Source organism: Pongo abelii, chromosome 19, assembly GCF_028885655.2.
Source record: "Pongo abelii isolate AG06213 chromosome 19, NHGRI_mPonAbe1-v2.0_pri, whole genome shotgun sequence".
NCBI lineage: Eukaryota > Metazoa > Chordata > Mammalia > Primates > Hominidae > Pongo > Pongo abelii.
The window spans coordinates 7665095-7680216 of record NC_072004.2 but is presented as its reverse complement, the minus strand read 5'-3'; the positions used below and the strand labels follow the sequence as shown (position 1 = coordinate 7680216).

The 15122-nt window shown below is 50.6% G+C and overlaps 1 protein-coding gene and 1 long non-coding RNA gene across 3 annotated transcripts in view; one reads left to right on the top strand and one right to left on the bottom strand.

Annotated features, from left to right (window-relative positions):
• The first annotated feature begins 5 nt into the window (after window positions 1-5).
• On the top strand, window positions 6-14976 carry LOC129051203 (uncharacterized). Of its 2 annotated transcripts, XR_008515286.2 has the most exons (6): window positions 6-228; window positions 1246-1629; window positions 2065-2211; window positions 3835-4019; window positions 10249-10393; window positions 13525-14976. It is a non-coding gene; the product is annotated as an uncharacterized LOC129051203 (long non-coding RNA). The 2 variants fall into 2 exon arrangements; XR_008515287.2 differs by lacking the exon at window positions 6-228 and having other exon boundaries at window positions 10254-10393.
• LOC100440409 (ephrin-B3) overlaps window positions 492-15122 on the bottom strand; it is a 130095-nt gene continuing 115464 nt past the window's right edge. Inside the window, exons 77-91 of the mRNA XM_054536196.2 lie at window positions 14803-15002; window positions 12835-12961; window positions 10588-10774; window positions 10234-10382; window positions 9912-10095; window positions 9489-9679; window positions 3713-3904; window positions 3362-3546; window positions 2890-3118; window positions 2662-2813; window positions 2428-2542; window positions 1459-1635; window positions 1288-1362; window positions 982-1132; window positions 492-824 (exon numbers count right to left, since the gene is read on the bottom strand). Coding sequence (XP_054392171.2) covers window positions 670-824; window positions 982-1132; window positions 1288-1362; window positions 1459-1635; window positions 2428-2542; window positions 2662-2813; window positions 2890-3118; window positions 3362-3546; window positions 3713-3904; window positions 9489-9679; window positions 9912-10095; window positions 10234-10382; window positions 10588-10774; window positions 12835-12961; window positions 14803-15002 — 2469 coding nt within the window. The 3' untranslated portion in view covers window positions 492-669. The remainder of the gene's footprint in view (window positions 825-981; window positions 1133-1287; window positions 1363-1458; window positions 1636-2427; window positions 2543-2661; window positions 2814-2889; window positions 3119-3361; window positions 3547-3712; window positions 3905-9488; window positions 9680-9911; window positions 10096-10233; window positions 10383-10587; window positions 10775-12834; window positions 12962-14802; window positions 15003-15122) is intronic.

Here is a 15122-nt window from a genome sequence, read left to right as displayed (position 1 = left end):
ACCCGCACCCCTGCTTCCCAGCCCCGCCCCCTTGTGGTCCCGCCCCTCCTCGCGCTCTAGTCCCCCTCTCCGGCTCCGCCCCGTCTTCTGCCGGTCCCGCTCGCCTCAGGGCGGGTGCTGGCTAGGATGCCGGGTGCGGGGTGCAGGCTTCAGGGCGCAGTGTACGGGGTTCAGCCCTGATCCCTGCCTGACAAATTCCTACCCGTTTGGATCACGCGCCCTTCTAAGGTAAGCCCCGCCCCACCCACTGAAGTCCTGCCCGGAGACTTAAGCCACAGCCTCTTCAGGCGGCTCCGCCCTGCCCATTCGTTCAGGGCCACGCCTCCGTTCCTCTCCAGGCCGCCCCACCTCCCTCGCTTCCTTCCCCGTCCAGTAGCAGCTCCGCAGTAGCTCTGTCCTCTGTGAGGCCTGGGCTTCCTCCCTCCCCAGATCCTCACCATTGCATTGAGAGACTTAAGGCTTGTTGTCGCGGGTGTTTTACAGCACTGAGCTCCAATACAACTCTTTCACTTTTATGGCTAACACAGCTAGGTATCTCCAGGGCCACATCACACAAATTCGGCCAAGGTCAAAGTCTGAGTGAGGTCCAGCCTCAGTCCTAGGTGCAACATCTATCTTAGCTCCTGGAGTCCCTGACCCTCTCTCTCAAGCGGAGAGTAGGAGGAGGTCTCAGCTGTCCAGGCTCATGAGTAGAGCAGTGCCCCTCTTGATCCAGTGATCAGATGTCATGGCCCCAGACCGCAGGTCAATGCCGATGACAAAGGAGGCTCGGTCTGAGCTGCCTGCCCGGTTGGGATAGTAATAGCAGGGGCAGGAGTACATGCCTGGGGGAAAGGAGAGGAGAAGTCAGACCCCTGGAGCCTCCGGGAGAGCAGGGCAGGAGCAGGGCAGGAGCGGGTGTGGGATGGTCTGGAGCAGAGAATGGGATAGGTTCCAAACTAGGGACGGGGCAGGCAGGTCCTGCCTGGGGAGCTGTCCCACCCTTGGCGCTCTTCTTGCGGCTCTCTGCAGGCCGGAAGTGGATCGTGGGCATGAGGCAGACAAGCTGCATGGGCTCTGCCTCCACCAAGCAGGAGTTCTTCCGGTCCCAGCCAGCACCTTCCAAGTACAGGCCCCGGACCCAGACACCATCCTGGGGAGAAATGGGAGCAGGTCTGGGAGAAGCTAGACTTCAATTGCCAGCACCCCTGACCTGCTCCCTCTCTCCTCCCTTCTCATCCAATTATTTCGTATTTTTGCTCCCAGTACCCTCTTTTGCTCAGAGCCCCAAGCACAACTGGCTCCCACCTTGGGGGGATACACTAGGTTGCTGTCATCCACAGTGGAAACGATAAACTCCCAGGAGAGGCTGTCCACTGAAACCTGGGGGTTGAAGGTGAGAATAAGAGAGGACCCCGAAGAGGAGAACACATACATGGCCGCAGCATACATCCCCCTCACACTTTGCACATTGCTCACGTTGTTTTGGCGAGCTGAAGACTGCAGCACGGCAGTGAGGAAGCCAGTGGGAAAGGTGAAACCAGACAACCAGAAGATCACAGGAGGCCGGGCCCGGCTGGCCCACAGCTCAAACTGCTCCACACGCATGGCCAAGTCCCGGGTCCAAGCAGCCAATGGCTTTTGTGAGGGGTATGCCTGGGGAAGGAGTGGGTGTGTATTCACTCATTTAGCTGTGCATTCAAATCCGTATTATTTATTTATTTAGAGACAGAGTTTCGCTCTTGTCCCCCAGGCTGGAGTGCAGTGGTACGATCTTGGCTCACTGCAACTTCCACCTCCCGAGTTCAAGCGATTCTCCTGCCTCAGCCTCCCAAGTAGCTGGGATTACATGTGCCTACCACCAGGCCTAGCTAATTTTTGTATTTTTTTTAGTAGAGACGGGGTTTCACCATGTTGACCAGGCTGGTCTCAAACTCCTGAACTCAGGTGATCTGCCCACCTCAGCCTCCCAAAGTGCTGAGATTGCAGGCGTGAGCCACCGCGTCCAGCCCAAATCCTTATTTTGAGCACCTGAAGCAGATATGAGAAGACTATGTGGTGGCAGCCCCTGTTCCCCAACTACAGGTGAACAAAGCTCTCCAAAGCCAACTTCTGGGAAAGAGGCATACAACGACAGCTATTCATTGCAGTAATATTAACCAGGTAGCATTGATGAAACACCTACTGAGTGGTAGGCACAGTACGGGGAATCTCTGAAACATCCTTGGAGAGGTTAGTAATTTGCCCTGAGAAAATCTGTAAGTTAATAAGTTGTATGAAGTCAGTCAATGAATGGCAGAGCCAGGTTTCAACCTTGAACCTATCTAACTTCAAAGTTTCGGCTCTCTGCAGTTTGCTTTATGCCCACCTAGAACCAGAAGATTGGGGGGCCCAAGATTGAGAGGGGAGCTCATTGTTGGAGAAGGATCAACAATGGTATAATCTTGCCTTTCCCCAGAGCGGAGGAACGTGGGCATCAAAGATGCAATTGAAAATCTCTTCCAGGCTTGTAGACATGACGATGAGACCCTGGATGCCTTTCTCTAGGTCTGTCAGTGAGAACCTGAGCAGGATGAGGTGGAGTGTTAGAGATGGGGTGGGCCTGGGAACGTCATTCTAGCCAGAAGGTGAAGGCCTCTCCTCACCCCCTCCCCTGTTCCGTAGAGTCCCCCTCCGTCTTACAGGATGGTCTGCATCAGTGTGTTGTATCTCTGGATCTCCTGCAGAAGGACCACATTGAGAGGGGAGGGGTCGAGAGCTAGCAGTTTTCGAGTCCCCTCATAGTCGATCATTTCAGGGATCTTCTGCTTCACATCAGCGGCCAACTCAAGGACCTGAGCAGGCAGGAGCTCTTGAGTGTAGCCCCCCTCTTCTCATCACTTTCCCTCCCCCAGGCCCGGCTCTTTTTACCTTCTCTTCCCGGGTCTGGCCTCCAGCCCTGGTGGGTGTAATCTGAGGTTGCAAGGAAAGCAAAGTATCAAAGAGGGTTCGTGCCTCAGTGATCTGAGAGGCCACATCAGCATTGGGGTGCTGGCCAAAGGCCTCAGGGGGGTCCATGCCAGGCAATAAGCTGATGTATTCCTTGTAAGAAGCCAGGCTCCCATCCTTGGGGATGAAATAAGTCTCCAGTGCTGACAACCTAGGGAGTCATAGCATAATTACTGCCACATTGTGGGGACTCAGGCTTCAATGCCAGGCCAAGACCCCAAGCCTATGCATGTCCCATTTGTCCAGCTCCCTGCACTGCTCCCTCTCCCAATCCCACAAACTCTGTCTTCTCCCAATCTCAGGTCCTCTCCTCAAACATTTCCCCCACCCCTGATCCCACCACCTGGCTGACTTATGACCTCTGGCTCCCTGCCCAGGGCCACCTCCCCCTCACCGGTAGAAGGGAGTTGATAGAGACTGGTCACAGAAATAATCATTGATGTAGGTGGTCAGCAGGCGCCGGTCCCAGTCATCTGTGACATGTCCACCATAGTTGATGCCGGCAATGAGGTACTTAAGTGCGTCCCAAGGTGTCTCCTCATACTCATCGAGATAGAGGCTCAGCAAGTTTTCCGACACCTAGGCACGATCCCAACCCAAGCCCCCATTCCCAGAGTTATGGCAGGAAATCTGCCAATGGGGCTTCAACACAGGCTTCGTGTCCACGGATATTCCCACAGGGGAGCTACAGGGTAGGACATGTAAGGAGAGAGGGCTGGGATGAGGACCCCTGGCTAATACACACCTCAAAGTCGGAGTCATTGAAGCCATAGATGATGTTCCAGCCAAGTTGCAGGAACTTTTTGCGTTCAAGTAATACAGAGTGGAAGAAACAGAGTGAAAACAGCAGCTTCTTATATTTGGCAGGTTTGGAGCAGCGGGAAAACTGTGGTTCTGACATCAGTTGGTAAAGACGTGTCATGTTGGCCTTTAGGCCCTAGGGACAATGAAATACAAAGATGGGGTGACATGCATCATACTCAGATCTGCCACTAGCACCGCCATGTACAGTTGTGGAGGTTCCTCATTGCACAAAGGCACTGGCTGAAAGGGTGAGTAGAGGCTGAAATGTAGCCGTTGATCTACATGCCGAGATCTGCATTCTTCCACAAGGCTGAGTGCCTTTCTCTGATTCACAGATAGGCACTGCATGGGCTTGCGGCAGCCCTGCCTTCTTGTCCCACCACTTTTTTTTTTTTTTTTTGAGACGGAGTTTCGCTCTTGTTGCCCAGGCTGGAGTGCAATGGTGTGATCTCAGCTCACTGCAACCTCTGCCTCCTGGATTCAAGCGATTCTCCTGCCTCAGCCTCTCAAGTAGCTGTGATTACAGGCGCCTGCCACCACACCCAGCTAATTTTTTGTATTTTTAGTAGAGATAGGGTTTCACTATGTTGGCCAGGCTGGTCTCAAACTCCTGACCTCAAGCAATCCACCCGCCTCGGCCTCCCAAAGCGCTGGGATTACAGGTGTAAGACACCACACCCAGCCATCCCACCACTTTTGATCCTCTGAGCCCTGATGTTCTCAGTGGTAGGTAGGCCAGCGCAATTTGGGGTGCCAGAAAATATGAACAAAGATAAATACATATACATGCAACTAACAAAAATGTACAGAATTGTGTGCAAAGGTTAGTGTAGATTAAAAAGGCCATAATATATCATCAAGGAAGAACAGTCTATGTGATTGGCATTATTAGTCTCCATGAGCAAGCTGGGATTTGAACTAAGCCTTCCAAATGGGAAGGATATGACTAGGCTTGAGAGGAGAGTCTTGCTTTCCTGGAGATGGAATGAATTGAATAAAGGCACCAAGGACAGAGTAAAGTGAAAGGGTGAGCCTGGCTGAAGTCAAGTGCAAGTGCTCAGGTGGGAAGAGGAGGGCCGTGGATAGATGGAGATGCAATAAGAGTAATGGATGTGTGGCCGGGCGTGGTGGCTCACGCCTGTAATCCCAGCACTTTGGGAGGCCGAGGTGGGCAGATCAGGAGGTCAGGAGTTTGAGACCAGCCTGGCCAATATGGTGAAACCCCTCTCTACTAAAAATACAAAAATTAGCCAGGCGTGGTGACGCGTGCCTGTAGTCCCAGCTACTCGGGAGGCTGAGGCAGAAGAATCGCTTGAACCCGGGAGGCGGAGGTTGCAGAGCGCCACTGCACTCTAGCCTGGGTGACAGAGCAAGACTCCGTCTCAAAAAAAAAAAAAAAAAAAAAGAATAATGGATGTTTGAGCCATTTGGACTTGATTCACCGGGCATCATGGAGCCAGTCTCTATCTTGAGTAGGACAGCGATCTGTTCAAACAGCGTTTTAAAAAGACTTATCTATGACTGACAGAATGGAATAGTGAGAAACTTGAGGAATACTGGATAGCAGTAACAAAAATAACGTGACTTTTTAAAAAATGCCACTTATGACATCAAGATATGTCAAGTACCAAGAAATAAATCCAATTAAAATGTATGATTATTAATGGAGAAAATTACAGAATTTTAGGCCAGGAATAGTGGCTCAGACCTGTAATCTCAACACTTTGGGAGGCCAAGATGGGAGGATCACTTGAGCCTAGGAGTTTGAGACCAACCCAGGCAATGTAACAAGACTCTGTCTCTATTAAAAAAATAAAAAAGAAAAAAGAACATTACAGAATTTTATTAAAATAAATAATAAATGGAAGCTGGGAACAGTGGCTCATGCCACCCGCAATCCCATTGTGCTATGATTGTACCACTGCACTCCAACCTGGGCTATAGAGCAAGACCCTCTCTCTCTAAAAAAAAGAGGAAAAAATGAATAAATGGAGAAATATACTTAAAGATTAGGAGTTTCATTGTTCTGAGGATCTCAATTTTCTCCAAATTGATGAATAGAATTTTTTTAATAGAACAAACAAATTCTAAAATTTATATTGGAGAATAAAAGGTCAAGAATAGCCTGAAGAAGAATAAGGTAAGAGGATGTGCCTTACCAGCCATCAAGAATTATTATAAAGCTATATGGTAATTAAGACTAAAGTATATCAGCATGGCACTGTGGGTTACACCTGTAATCCCAGCAATTTGGGAGGCTGAAGCAGGAGGACAGCTTAAGTCCAGGAGTCCAAGACCAGCCTGACCAACATGGTGAAACCCAGTCTCTACAAAAAAAAACACAAAAATTAGCCAGAGTGGTGGCACACACCTATGAGGTGCAGGTGGAAGGATTGCTAGAGCCTTGGAGGCGGAGGTTGCAGTGAGCCAAGATGGTGCCAGTGCACTCCAGTCTGGGCCACAGAGTGAGACTCCATCCCAAACAAACAAACAAACAAACAAAGACTAAAGTATTGATTCCAGGATAAAACAATTTGACCAATGAACAGAATAAAGGACCCTGAAACCCATACATATATGGAAACATGATTGAAGGCTGAGCAGGCACTACAGATCAGAAAAGTACTTTCGCAGTATTTGAGAAGTGGTACTGGCAGAATTGGTTATCCATGTAGAAAAAAATAAAATTGGCTGGGCGGGGTGGCTGATGCCTGTAATCCCAACAGTTTGGAAGGCTGAGGTGGGTGGATCACCTGAGGTAAGAAGTTCGAGACCAGCCTGGTCAACATGGTGAAACCCCGTCTCTACAAAAAGTAACAAAATTAGCTGGGCAGGGTGGCAGGTGCCTATAATCTCAGCTACTCAGGAGACTGAGGCAGGAGAATCGCTTGAACCTGGGAGGCAGAGGTTGCAGTGAGCCGAAATCACGCCACTGCACTCCAGCCTGGGTGACAGAGCAAGACTCTGTCTCAAAAAAAGCAAAACAAAACAAAAGAAAATTGGACCTCTACCTCATACCACAGTCACAAAAATGAATTCCAAGTGATTAAAAACTTAAATGTGAAAGTCAAATTATAAATTTTTTGGAAGGCAAGTATAGGAGAGTACTTTTACAATCTTAAAGTAAGCAAGGATTTCTTGAACAAGACAAAGGAGCACAAACCATTTAAAAAAGGAAAGATAGCTAAATTCAACCTCATAAAAATTAAGAATTTCTCTTCACCAAAAAACAGCATAAAAGAGAAGAGACAAACCACAAAACACATAACTGACAAAGGATTAGGATCTGGAATATATGAAGAACTACAAAACGCGAAGAACATCATGAATGAATGTCAAGCACATAATGTTGAATGAAAAAAGCAACTTGCAGATAAACATATATAGCAATGGTTGCATTAGCAATACAAACTTTCTCATTACAATGAAAAAGAATCCCTAACTCCAGAGGAAAAGAAAAACATTATAAAGAAAATGACAAATACAAGATTCAGAAGAGTGGTTTCCTCTGAGTGGGGAGGGAAAGTGATGAGATTGGGAAGAGGCACACTGGGACTTCAAAGAAAATCCTGGGATTTTTCTTTCTTAAAAGGATGATGGGCCGGGTGCAGTGACTTACGCCTGTAATCCCAGCACTTTGGGAGGCCGAGAGGAGGCGGATCACCTGAGGTCAGGAGTTCGAGACCAGCCTGGCCAACATGGTGAAACTCCACCTCTACTAAAAATACAAAAATTAGCCAGGTGTGGTGGCGGGCACCTGTAATCCCAGCTACTCGGAGGCTGAGGCAGGAGAATCACTTGAATCTGGGAGGCGGATGTTTCAGTGAGCTGAGATGGCGCCACTGCACTCCAGCCTGGGCGACAGAGCGAGACTCCATCTCAAAAAAAAAAAAAAAAAAAGATGATGGGCACACAGATATTCATGGAATCATGATCCTTTATAACTTGCATATAATATTTTATAAATCTTCTTTTGTACCTACTTAATATCTAGCTTTTTTAAAAGACTGGATTGCAGGAAGTGACCCAGGAATATACTCCAGGACTATACCCCAAACTGGCAACTGGGGGCTGTGAATACAGGGACTTTCTTATTTGAAGTAAAACTCAGGCTGGGTGCAGTGGCTCACACCTGTAATCCCTGTAATCCCAGCACTTTGGGAAGCCAAGGTGGGTGGATCACCTGAGGTCAGGAGTTCGAGACCAGCCTAGCCAACATGGTGAAACCCTGTCTCTACTAAGAATGCAAAAATTAGCAGGGCATAGTGGCACACACCTGTAATCCCAGCTACTCGGGTGGCTGAGGCAGGAGAACTGCTTGAACCTGGGAGGCGGAGCCCAGGCTGCAGTGTAATGGCGCAATCTCGGCTCCCTGCAACCTCCACCTCTAGCTGGGGTTATCATACCTGAACTCCATATCTAACCTTCCTGAGCTCAGGTGATCCACCTGCTTCAGCCTCCCCAAATGCTAGGATTACAGGTGTGAGCCATCACACCCGGCCCGAGCCACCATGCCTGGCCAAGACTCTTTCTAAAAACATGTCCTGTCTCTAAACATAATCACATTCTGAGCCTTGGGGGTTGGGAAAAAAAAGTGTGAAACAAGTGTGCTATTATGGTGCTGGTGTGCCAAGAAGTGCTTTGTAATCCGATGGCAATTCAGAGCTGGAACTGACTTTGGGGCTGGTGCCAGAGATGGGATTAGAGTTGAAATCATGAAAAGGACAATTTCTCCAACAACTTGTGAAAGGAGAAAGTAGAATGAGAAACGTTGGGTCAGGACTGAGGGTCCCTCCCCTCTTTGGCCCTCCCCTCTTAGTCCTTAGGTCAAGGAGTAAGTATTGCAATCTGGCCACAGGCAGAGGAAAAAGAAACACAGAAGTAATAAATGATATGTCAAAAGACGGGGAAAGCAGGAGCGATGTGTCAGGGAGCCAGGGAAAGGGACAGTCGACTGTCACAGCTGCCCCAAGTGGCCAAGGAGGATTAAGAATGATGAAAGGCACCCATGCGTGATTCAAACAGCTCTTATCTGTTGAGGATGATACATGCTGGTCCATGTACTTTTCACAGGGTGAGCAAAAAGGATTTTGATCTCGACTAAGCGCAATGAAAAGCTACTAAAATAGTTTAAGCAGGGGTGAGTGGGTGAAGCGCAGTGACACGGCAGATTTTAGAGGGTGGTGATGATTGCATTTGGTGATGAGCTTGTGATATTGGAGATAAAAATTTCAGTAGAGTCGGAGGAAAGGAAAGGCAAAGAGGCAGGAAGTGTGACATTCGGAAGAGGATGTAAGGAAATGATGGGAGGCAGGAAGGTTCTGAGGTATAAAAGAATGAATTTGGGGACCCAACTACCCAAACTCTGGTTCTGGAATACTTATTTACTCTTTCTGTATCTCAGTTTCCTATCTTTAAAATGGGGGTAACAGTATTCACCTTATAGGGTGTGTGTGTGCATGCACGCATATTAAATGAATTAATAAATGTAAAGAACTTAGAACAGTGCCTGGCACATGAGAATCACTCAAGAAATGTTAGCTGTTATTATTGTGTTCTAGGAGTTTGGCACAAAGAGGAGAGGAATGAGGTGGAATTTTTTGAGGACAATCAAATCAAAGCCATGTTGTTGTTAGGTTAAGCCCTCTCTCTGGTGCTAGCAGGAGGTAAGGTGGACCAGATGGCCCTGATGATGCTGGCTCTCTATGGCCACGTACCTTTGGTGGTTCTGTGGTCATCTTGATGCTGACCTGCAAGATTGAGATAGGGAAGTCTGGGTGGGGGCTGGAGCTGAGCCAGAGGCGGAAGGATGGATGAGGATCCTCCACCTGCAGCTGCTCCACCAGCTTGTCCAGATTAGGCATCCAAGACAGTGACAGGTGGCAGTTTGCCAGGAACACCCAATGTCCTGCAAGGAGATGCCAGGGTCAGTGGGAATCATTTCCTAAGCCCTGCCTGTCCTCACGCTTTCCACCTGGTATTGGGGTGGGGGTGCTGGGGGGGCCTAACCCTCAGATCTGCCACTTCTGGGGCCCTCTGTAGAAGTGGGAGGTACAGGGACGGTAATATAATTGAGGTTGGAGGTTTTAGGGACAAGGACTGGGCTGAAGATGGGGGTGAAAGAAAGGATGGACACCAACCCTGAGTCACACCCTCTCGGAGGAGCCGAGCAGCGATGGGGGCCTGGCCCTGGCCCAGGGACAGGGCGTGGAAGCGCTGGGCCATGCCTGTGTGCTCTGCCAGCTGCAGCAGGGCGCTGGTGGGGTCCACACCAGGGGACAGGATGAACACGAGTGGGGATCGTGGGGTTGAATCCTCCATCACCTGCCAGAAGCACAGGTATAGCATCAGGCAGAAGGCCACATGACCAAAGTGGGAGAGAGAGATAAAGGAGACTGAAACAGAGAGAGGGAGGCAGGAAGGACCCAGGGGCTGTGGGGACAAGGAAGCCGAGCCACCGACCAACTTCATATTCAGCACAGGCGGCTGGATGAAGCGGGAGCCAAGGTTGGTGACGATGAAGGAGGTCACGCAGAAGGCCACTCGGTCCTGGCGCAGGGAGCGGACGATCAGCATCCGTTGCATTTCATTGCAGGCATTTTCCCACTCACCTGGGGATGAGGTGAGTCATTGCAGGGAGAGGGAGTGAGTCTGGAAGAGCGGGGAATCCAGACAAAGGGGCACCTGCCGGGAATGTGCTCCGGGCCAGGAGGTGGGCACCAGCTGGGAGAGGGGATGGAGGACAACGAGAAGGGCAGGCACGTGGCTGAATGGAGGGAAGGAGAAAAGTGAGAGTGGGGCACAGACGCCCGGTACCTGGCAGCATCGCCTTCTCCGGGGCAGCATTGGTATACCACAGGTGCCAGTCACGAGGGTACTGCTCAAAGGAGTTCATGAGTCCGTGGAAGTTGGTCAGTTTGTCTAGCTCTGTGATGTTATCCCAGTAGGCATCTGCAAGCCAGCTAGTACATGGATTGTCCATTTGACCCTCCCGATCCAAGACCTGGTGGGAGAGGGGGAGGAAGAAAGGAATTGACTTGAGAATACTTCAAAAGAAGAGTGATCTTTTTCTCCTTTCTCTCTCTCTCTCTCTATTCCTCTCTCTCTCTCAGTGGGAAAGCCAAAATGGATTTTTTCTTTTTTTGAGATGGAGTCTTATTCTTGTCACCTAGGCCAGAGTGCAATGGCACAATCTTGGCTCACTGCAACCTCTGACCCCCAGGTTCAAGCGATTCTCCTGCCTCAGCCTCCTGAGTAGCTGAGATTACAGGTGCTCGCCACCACACCTGGCTAATTATTGTATTTTTAGTAGAGACGGGGTTTCACCGTGTTGGCCAGGCTGGTCTCGAACTCCTGATCTCAGGTGATCATCCTCCTCGGCCTCCCAAAGTACTGGGATTACAGGTGTGAGCCACCGCACCCAGGCCAAAATGGGTTTTGTATGAGAGTGAAGAGATGAATACGGGGATCCTGGAGAATAAACGTGGGAGTCCAGGACTCAGACCCTGCCCTTAGCCCTCACAGTTCAAATTTAGGAAGCTGGCGCCCTCTGCTGGTTGCGTGGTAATAATGTCTCCAACCTAATGACTGGTTGGTAGCCTCACCTTCACAGAAGCACAAACTATTTACTCATTCATTCGCTCACTTGCTTATTCATTCTTCTTAACAAATATTTATTGTTCGCCAACTATGCATTTTAATCATTGGGATGCATTACTGAGCAAAATGGACAAATATCTCTGCCCTTGGGGATTTTATTTTCTAACATGGGATTGTGAATTCATGGGCAGATTATGAACCAAAAACATAACAAATAAGTAAATTATCTAGTATAGCAAAGACAGCAGTGCCATGGAAAAATAGGATACTCTGAGGAGGGTAAGGGAGACTGGGAGTGTTGAGGGGTAGTTTGAAGTATTAAATAAGATCAAGGTCGCATTGAGGTGAGGTTTGAAGGAGGTGAGAGACGGCCAGGTGCACACGCCAGGGAGCAGGCTTCCAGCAGGAGGCACGGCCACGCAAAGGCCCTGAGGCGAGATGTGCCAGGGGGTTTGGGGAGGGCAATGAGGCCTGCATGGCTGGAGTGGAGTGGGGGCTGTGTGGTGGGAGGTGGCGCCAGTCATGGGGAGCCCGTCACAATGGCATCCACTTTAAAAGGACCTCTCAGGCCGGGCACAGTGGCTCACACCTATAATCCCAGCACTTTGGGAGGCTGAGGTGGGAGGATCACTTGAGCCCAGGAGTTCGAGACCAGCCTGGGCAACATGGTGGGACCCCGCCTCTACAAAAAATACAAAAATTAGCCAGGCGTGGTGGCGCAGGCCTGTAGTCCCAGCTATTCCAGAGGCTAAGATGCAAGGATGGCTTGAGCCCGGGAGGTCGAGGCTGCAGTAAGCCAAGATCACTGCCACTGCAGTCCAGCCTGAGTGACAGAGTGGGACCTCTCTGGTTGCTGTGTTGAGAGTTTGGGGTGGGAGGCAGGAAGTGAAGGTGGGAAAAGTCAAGAAAATGTCTAGGAGGGCGGGAGAGTGCAGCATGGTTGTCTGGAAGCCTTAAGGGCCTCCTTGAGATTCATAATCACGGACTTAAAGCGAGTCCAGTCGGTGTGGATGTGTTCTTCTCCAGCCATGCTCAGTGCACGGGCCGTGCAGGGACAGAGGGGAAGAGGGGCTGGATCTCGCCAGAGTGGTAGATGCGACACAGAGAGGAGGAAAACGGGGGTTGAGGAGCCTGCGAGGGAGATTGTGAGGGCGACCGTGGAACTCAGGCTGGGGAAGGAGTGCATTGAAAGGCAGTAAAAAAGTGGCAAGATCAGGCCAATCTGTGCGTCACAGGTGAGACATGCCACAAAGCCCAGCCTGTGCTGAGTGCAAGGGGGTGCATGGCAAGTCACCTCCGCAGCCCCAGGGAGCTCACCATGCACCTGATGCTGGCCTGGATTTTCTCAGCTCACTCACTGATGCCGTGGGCCTGACCCTCTGGGTCTGGAGTCCCTGTCACACTTGCCCTCATCCCCAACCTTGACCATCCCCCATCCTGGGATGTGCTCTCTGCCCAACTCACCACACCCCCACGTAGAAAGAAGTTGTATTCATCCATGTTGAGCTTGCCAGAAGTCTCCAAGATTTTGGCACACATATGAAAACTGAACAGTAGTTTGTGGCGTTCAAAAAGGGTACGGCAGGTGTACCTGGGAGAAAGGGACAGGGAAGAGGGAGGGGCAGGATGGAATGGGGGCTGATGCTCCACGCGAATGCTATGATCCTGCTATCACACAGCCTCATACAGAGGACCTCACCAGCCTCTAATCCTAACCTCCTGGAAACAGCCGAGGACTCAGGGGCCTAGAGACAAGAATTTCACTTATTATTACTTTTTTTTTTTTTTTTTTACTTTTTGAGACAGAGTTTCGCTCTTGTTGCCCAGGCTGGAGTACAATGGCGCGATCTCAGCTCACTGCAACCTCCACCTCCCAGGTTCAAGCAATTCTCCTGCCTCAGCTTCCCAAGTAGCTGGGATTACAGGAGCCCATCACCAGGCCCAGCTAATTTTTGTATTTTTAGTAGAGATGGGGTTTCACCATGTTGGCCAGGCTGGTCTTGAACTCCTGACCTCAGGTGATCCACCCGTCTCAGCTTCCCAAATTGCTGGGATTACAGGTGTGAGCCAACGTGCCCAGCCATTCACTCATAATTAGTCATTCAGTTCCATTAAAAAAACAAAACATTCATTATTCCCCTACTGTCTTGCCAGGCACTCTGCTAGGTCCTGAAGACACAAAGATGAATAAGCCACAGTCTTGCAGAGGACAGAGAGGCCACCGGTTATGATGTCCCTGCCTGCTGGACTCGGAAAGTTTCCGAGGAGCTGCCCCAAAAGCTGCAGCAAAGTTTTCAGGTGACATGGAGAGGCAGGGAGGTCACAGCGTGAGCAAAAGCACGAGAAGGGCGCAGCGTGCAGGGCAGTCAGGGACGCTCAGGCCCCCAGCGCAAGGTGGGAAAGGTGAGGCTGAGGCAGCAGAAGGCCAGGTCATGAGGGCTTTCGTGGGCCACAGGGACCAAGCAACCAACCACTGGCAGTCAGACCCGGGAAGCGGCATGGACAGATTTGCTCAGATGGGCAATACAGGAGGGTGGGTTGAGAGGGACAGTGGGTAGAGGCGGAAAGACCTCTAGGAGACCATTGTGCAACTCAGAAAAAAGGATCACCAGGGCCAGAACTAAAGTACAGCCAAGCAGTGGGAAGATGGGGAGGAAACAGTTGCAGAAATATTCATGAACAAAACCTGGTGACTGCTTTGAAAGGGAAGAGTCAAGGATAACTCCCAGTTTTTGCCAGGCATGGTGGCTCATGCCTGTAATCCCAACACTGTGGGAGACCATGGCAGGTCTCCTTGAGCTCAGGAGTTTGAGACGAGCCAGGGCAACATAGGGAGACTCTTTCTGTACAAATAAAAATTATAAAAAATAAAGGATAACTCCCAATTTCTGGCTTGGGTGACTGGGTCATGGGCGTTGGTGCCATCCAAGGATGAGGACCCTGAAGGAAGAGGGAAGAGAATGAGTTGGATCTGAAGCGAGTTGAGCTTGAAGGGTCTGTGGGATGTCAGGGTAGAGAAGTCCAGTTCCTTGCTGCTCAAATGTGATCCACAGACCGGGAGCAGTGGCACCCCCTGGGAGCTTGTTGGAGTTGCAGAACCCCAGGCCCCACCCCAGACCTGCCGAATCCCAACCGGTATTTTCACAAGATTGCCAGTGCGCTTCCTGCCCATTAACGTCTGGGCAGTGCTGGTGTTGCCAACAGTTGTGTAGACAAGTCCAGTGCTCAAGGGAGGGCTACAGACGCAAGACGGGGAATCATCGGCCCACAGGTGATGGTTAAGCCATGAGAGTGAGGAGCTACCAGGAGGACATATGCCGAGAACAGCGGCAGGCTGAGAGCCGCAGTGCGGGAAAGCACGAAGGTGCAGTGGCCAGAAGAACCACGGCCGCTTGGCCTCCGGGCTGGGGCATATTGGGGGCACCCTCAGACCTGTAGACAGCATAGGTGTGGTAGTCGTTCAGGTAGTCAATGCGGTCCTCCAGCTTATTGCTGCGGTGACTCTTGTCGATGCTGAGGATGAAGAGGCTGATGTAGGCATCCAGTGAGAACTGGTACATGGGGTCGATGCAGCCCATATCATTGAGCACGAAGAACAGGATTGATGCCCGCTGGGCGCACGGACGGTAAGCCTGCCAGCGGGGGGCGGGGGGGTGGAGTCAGGGCCACCGAGGGACGGGGCAGGGAGCAGGGGCTCAGGGAAGGAGGGGTCTCAAGCCGTCATGATGGAGTTGCATCTTGGATGGCTGGCG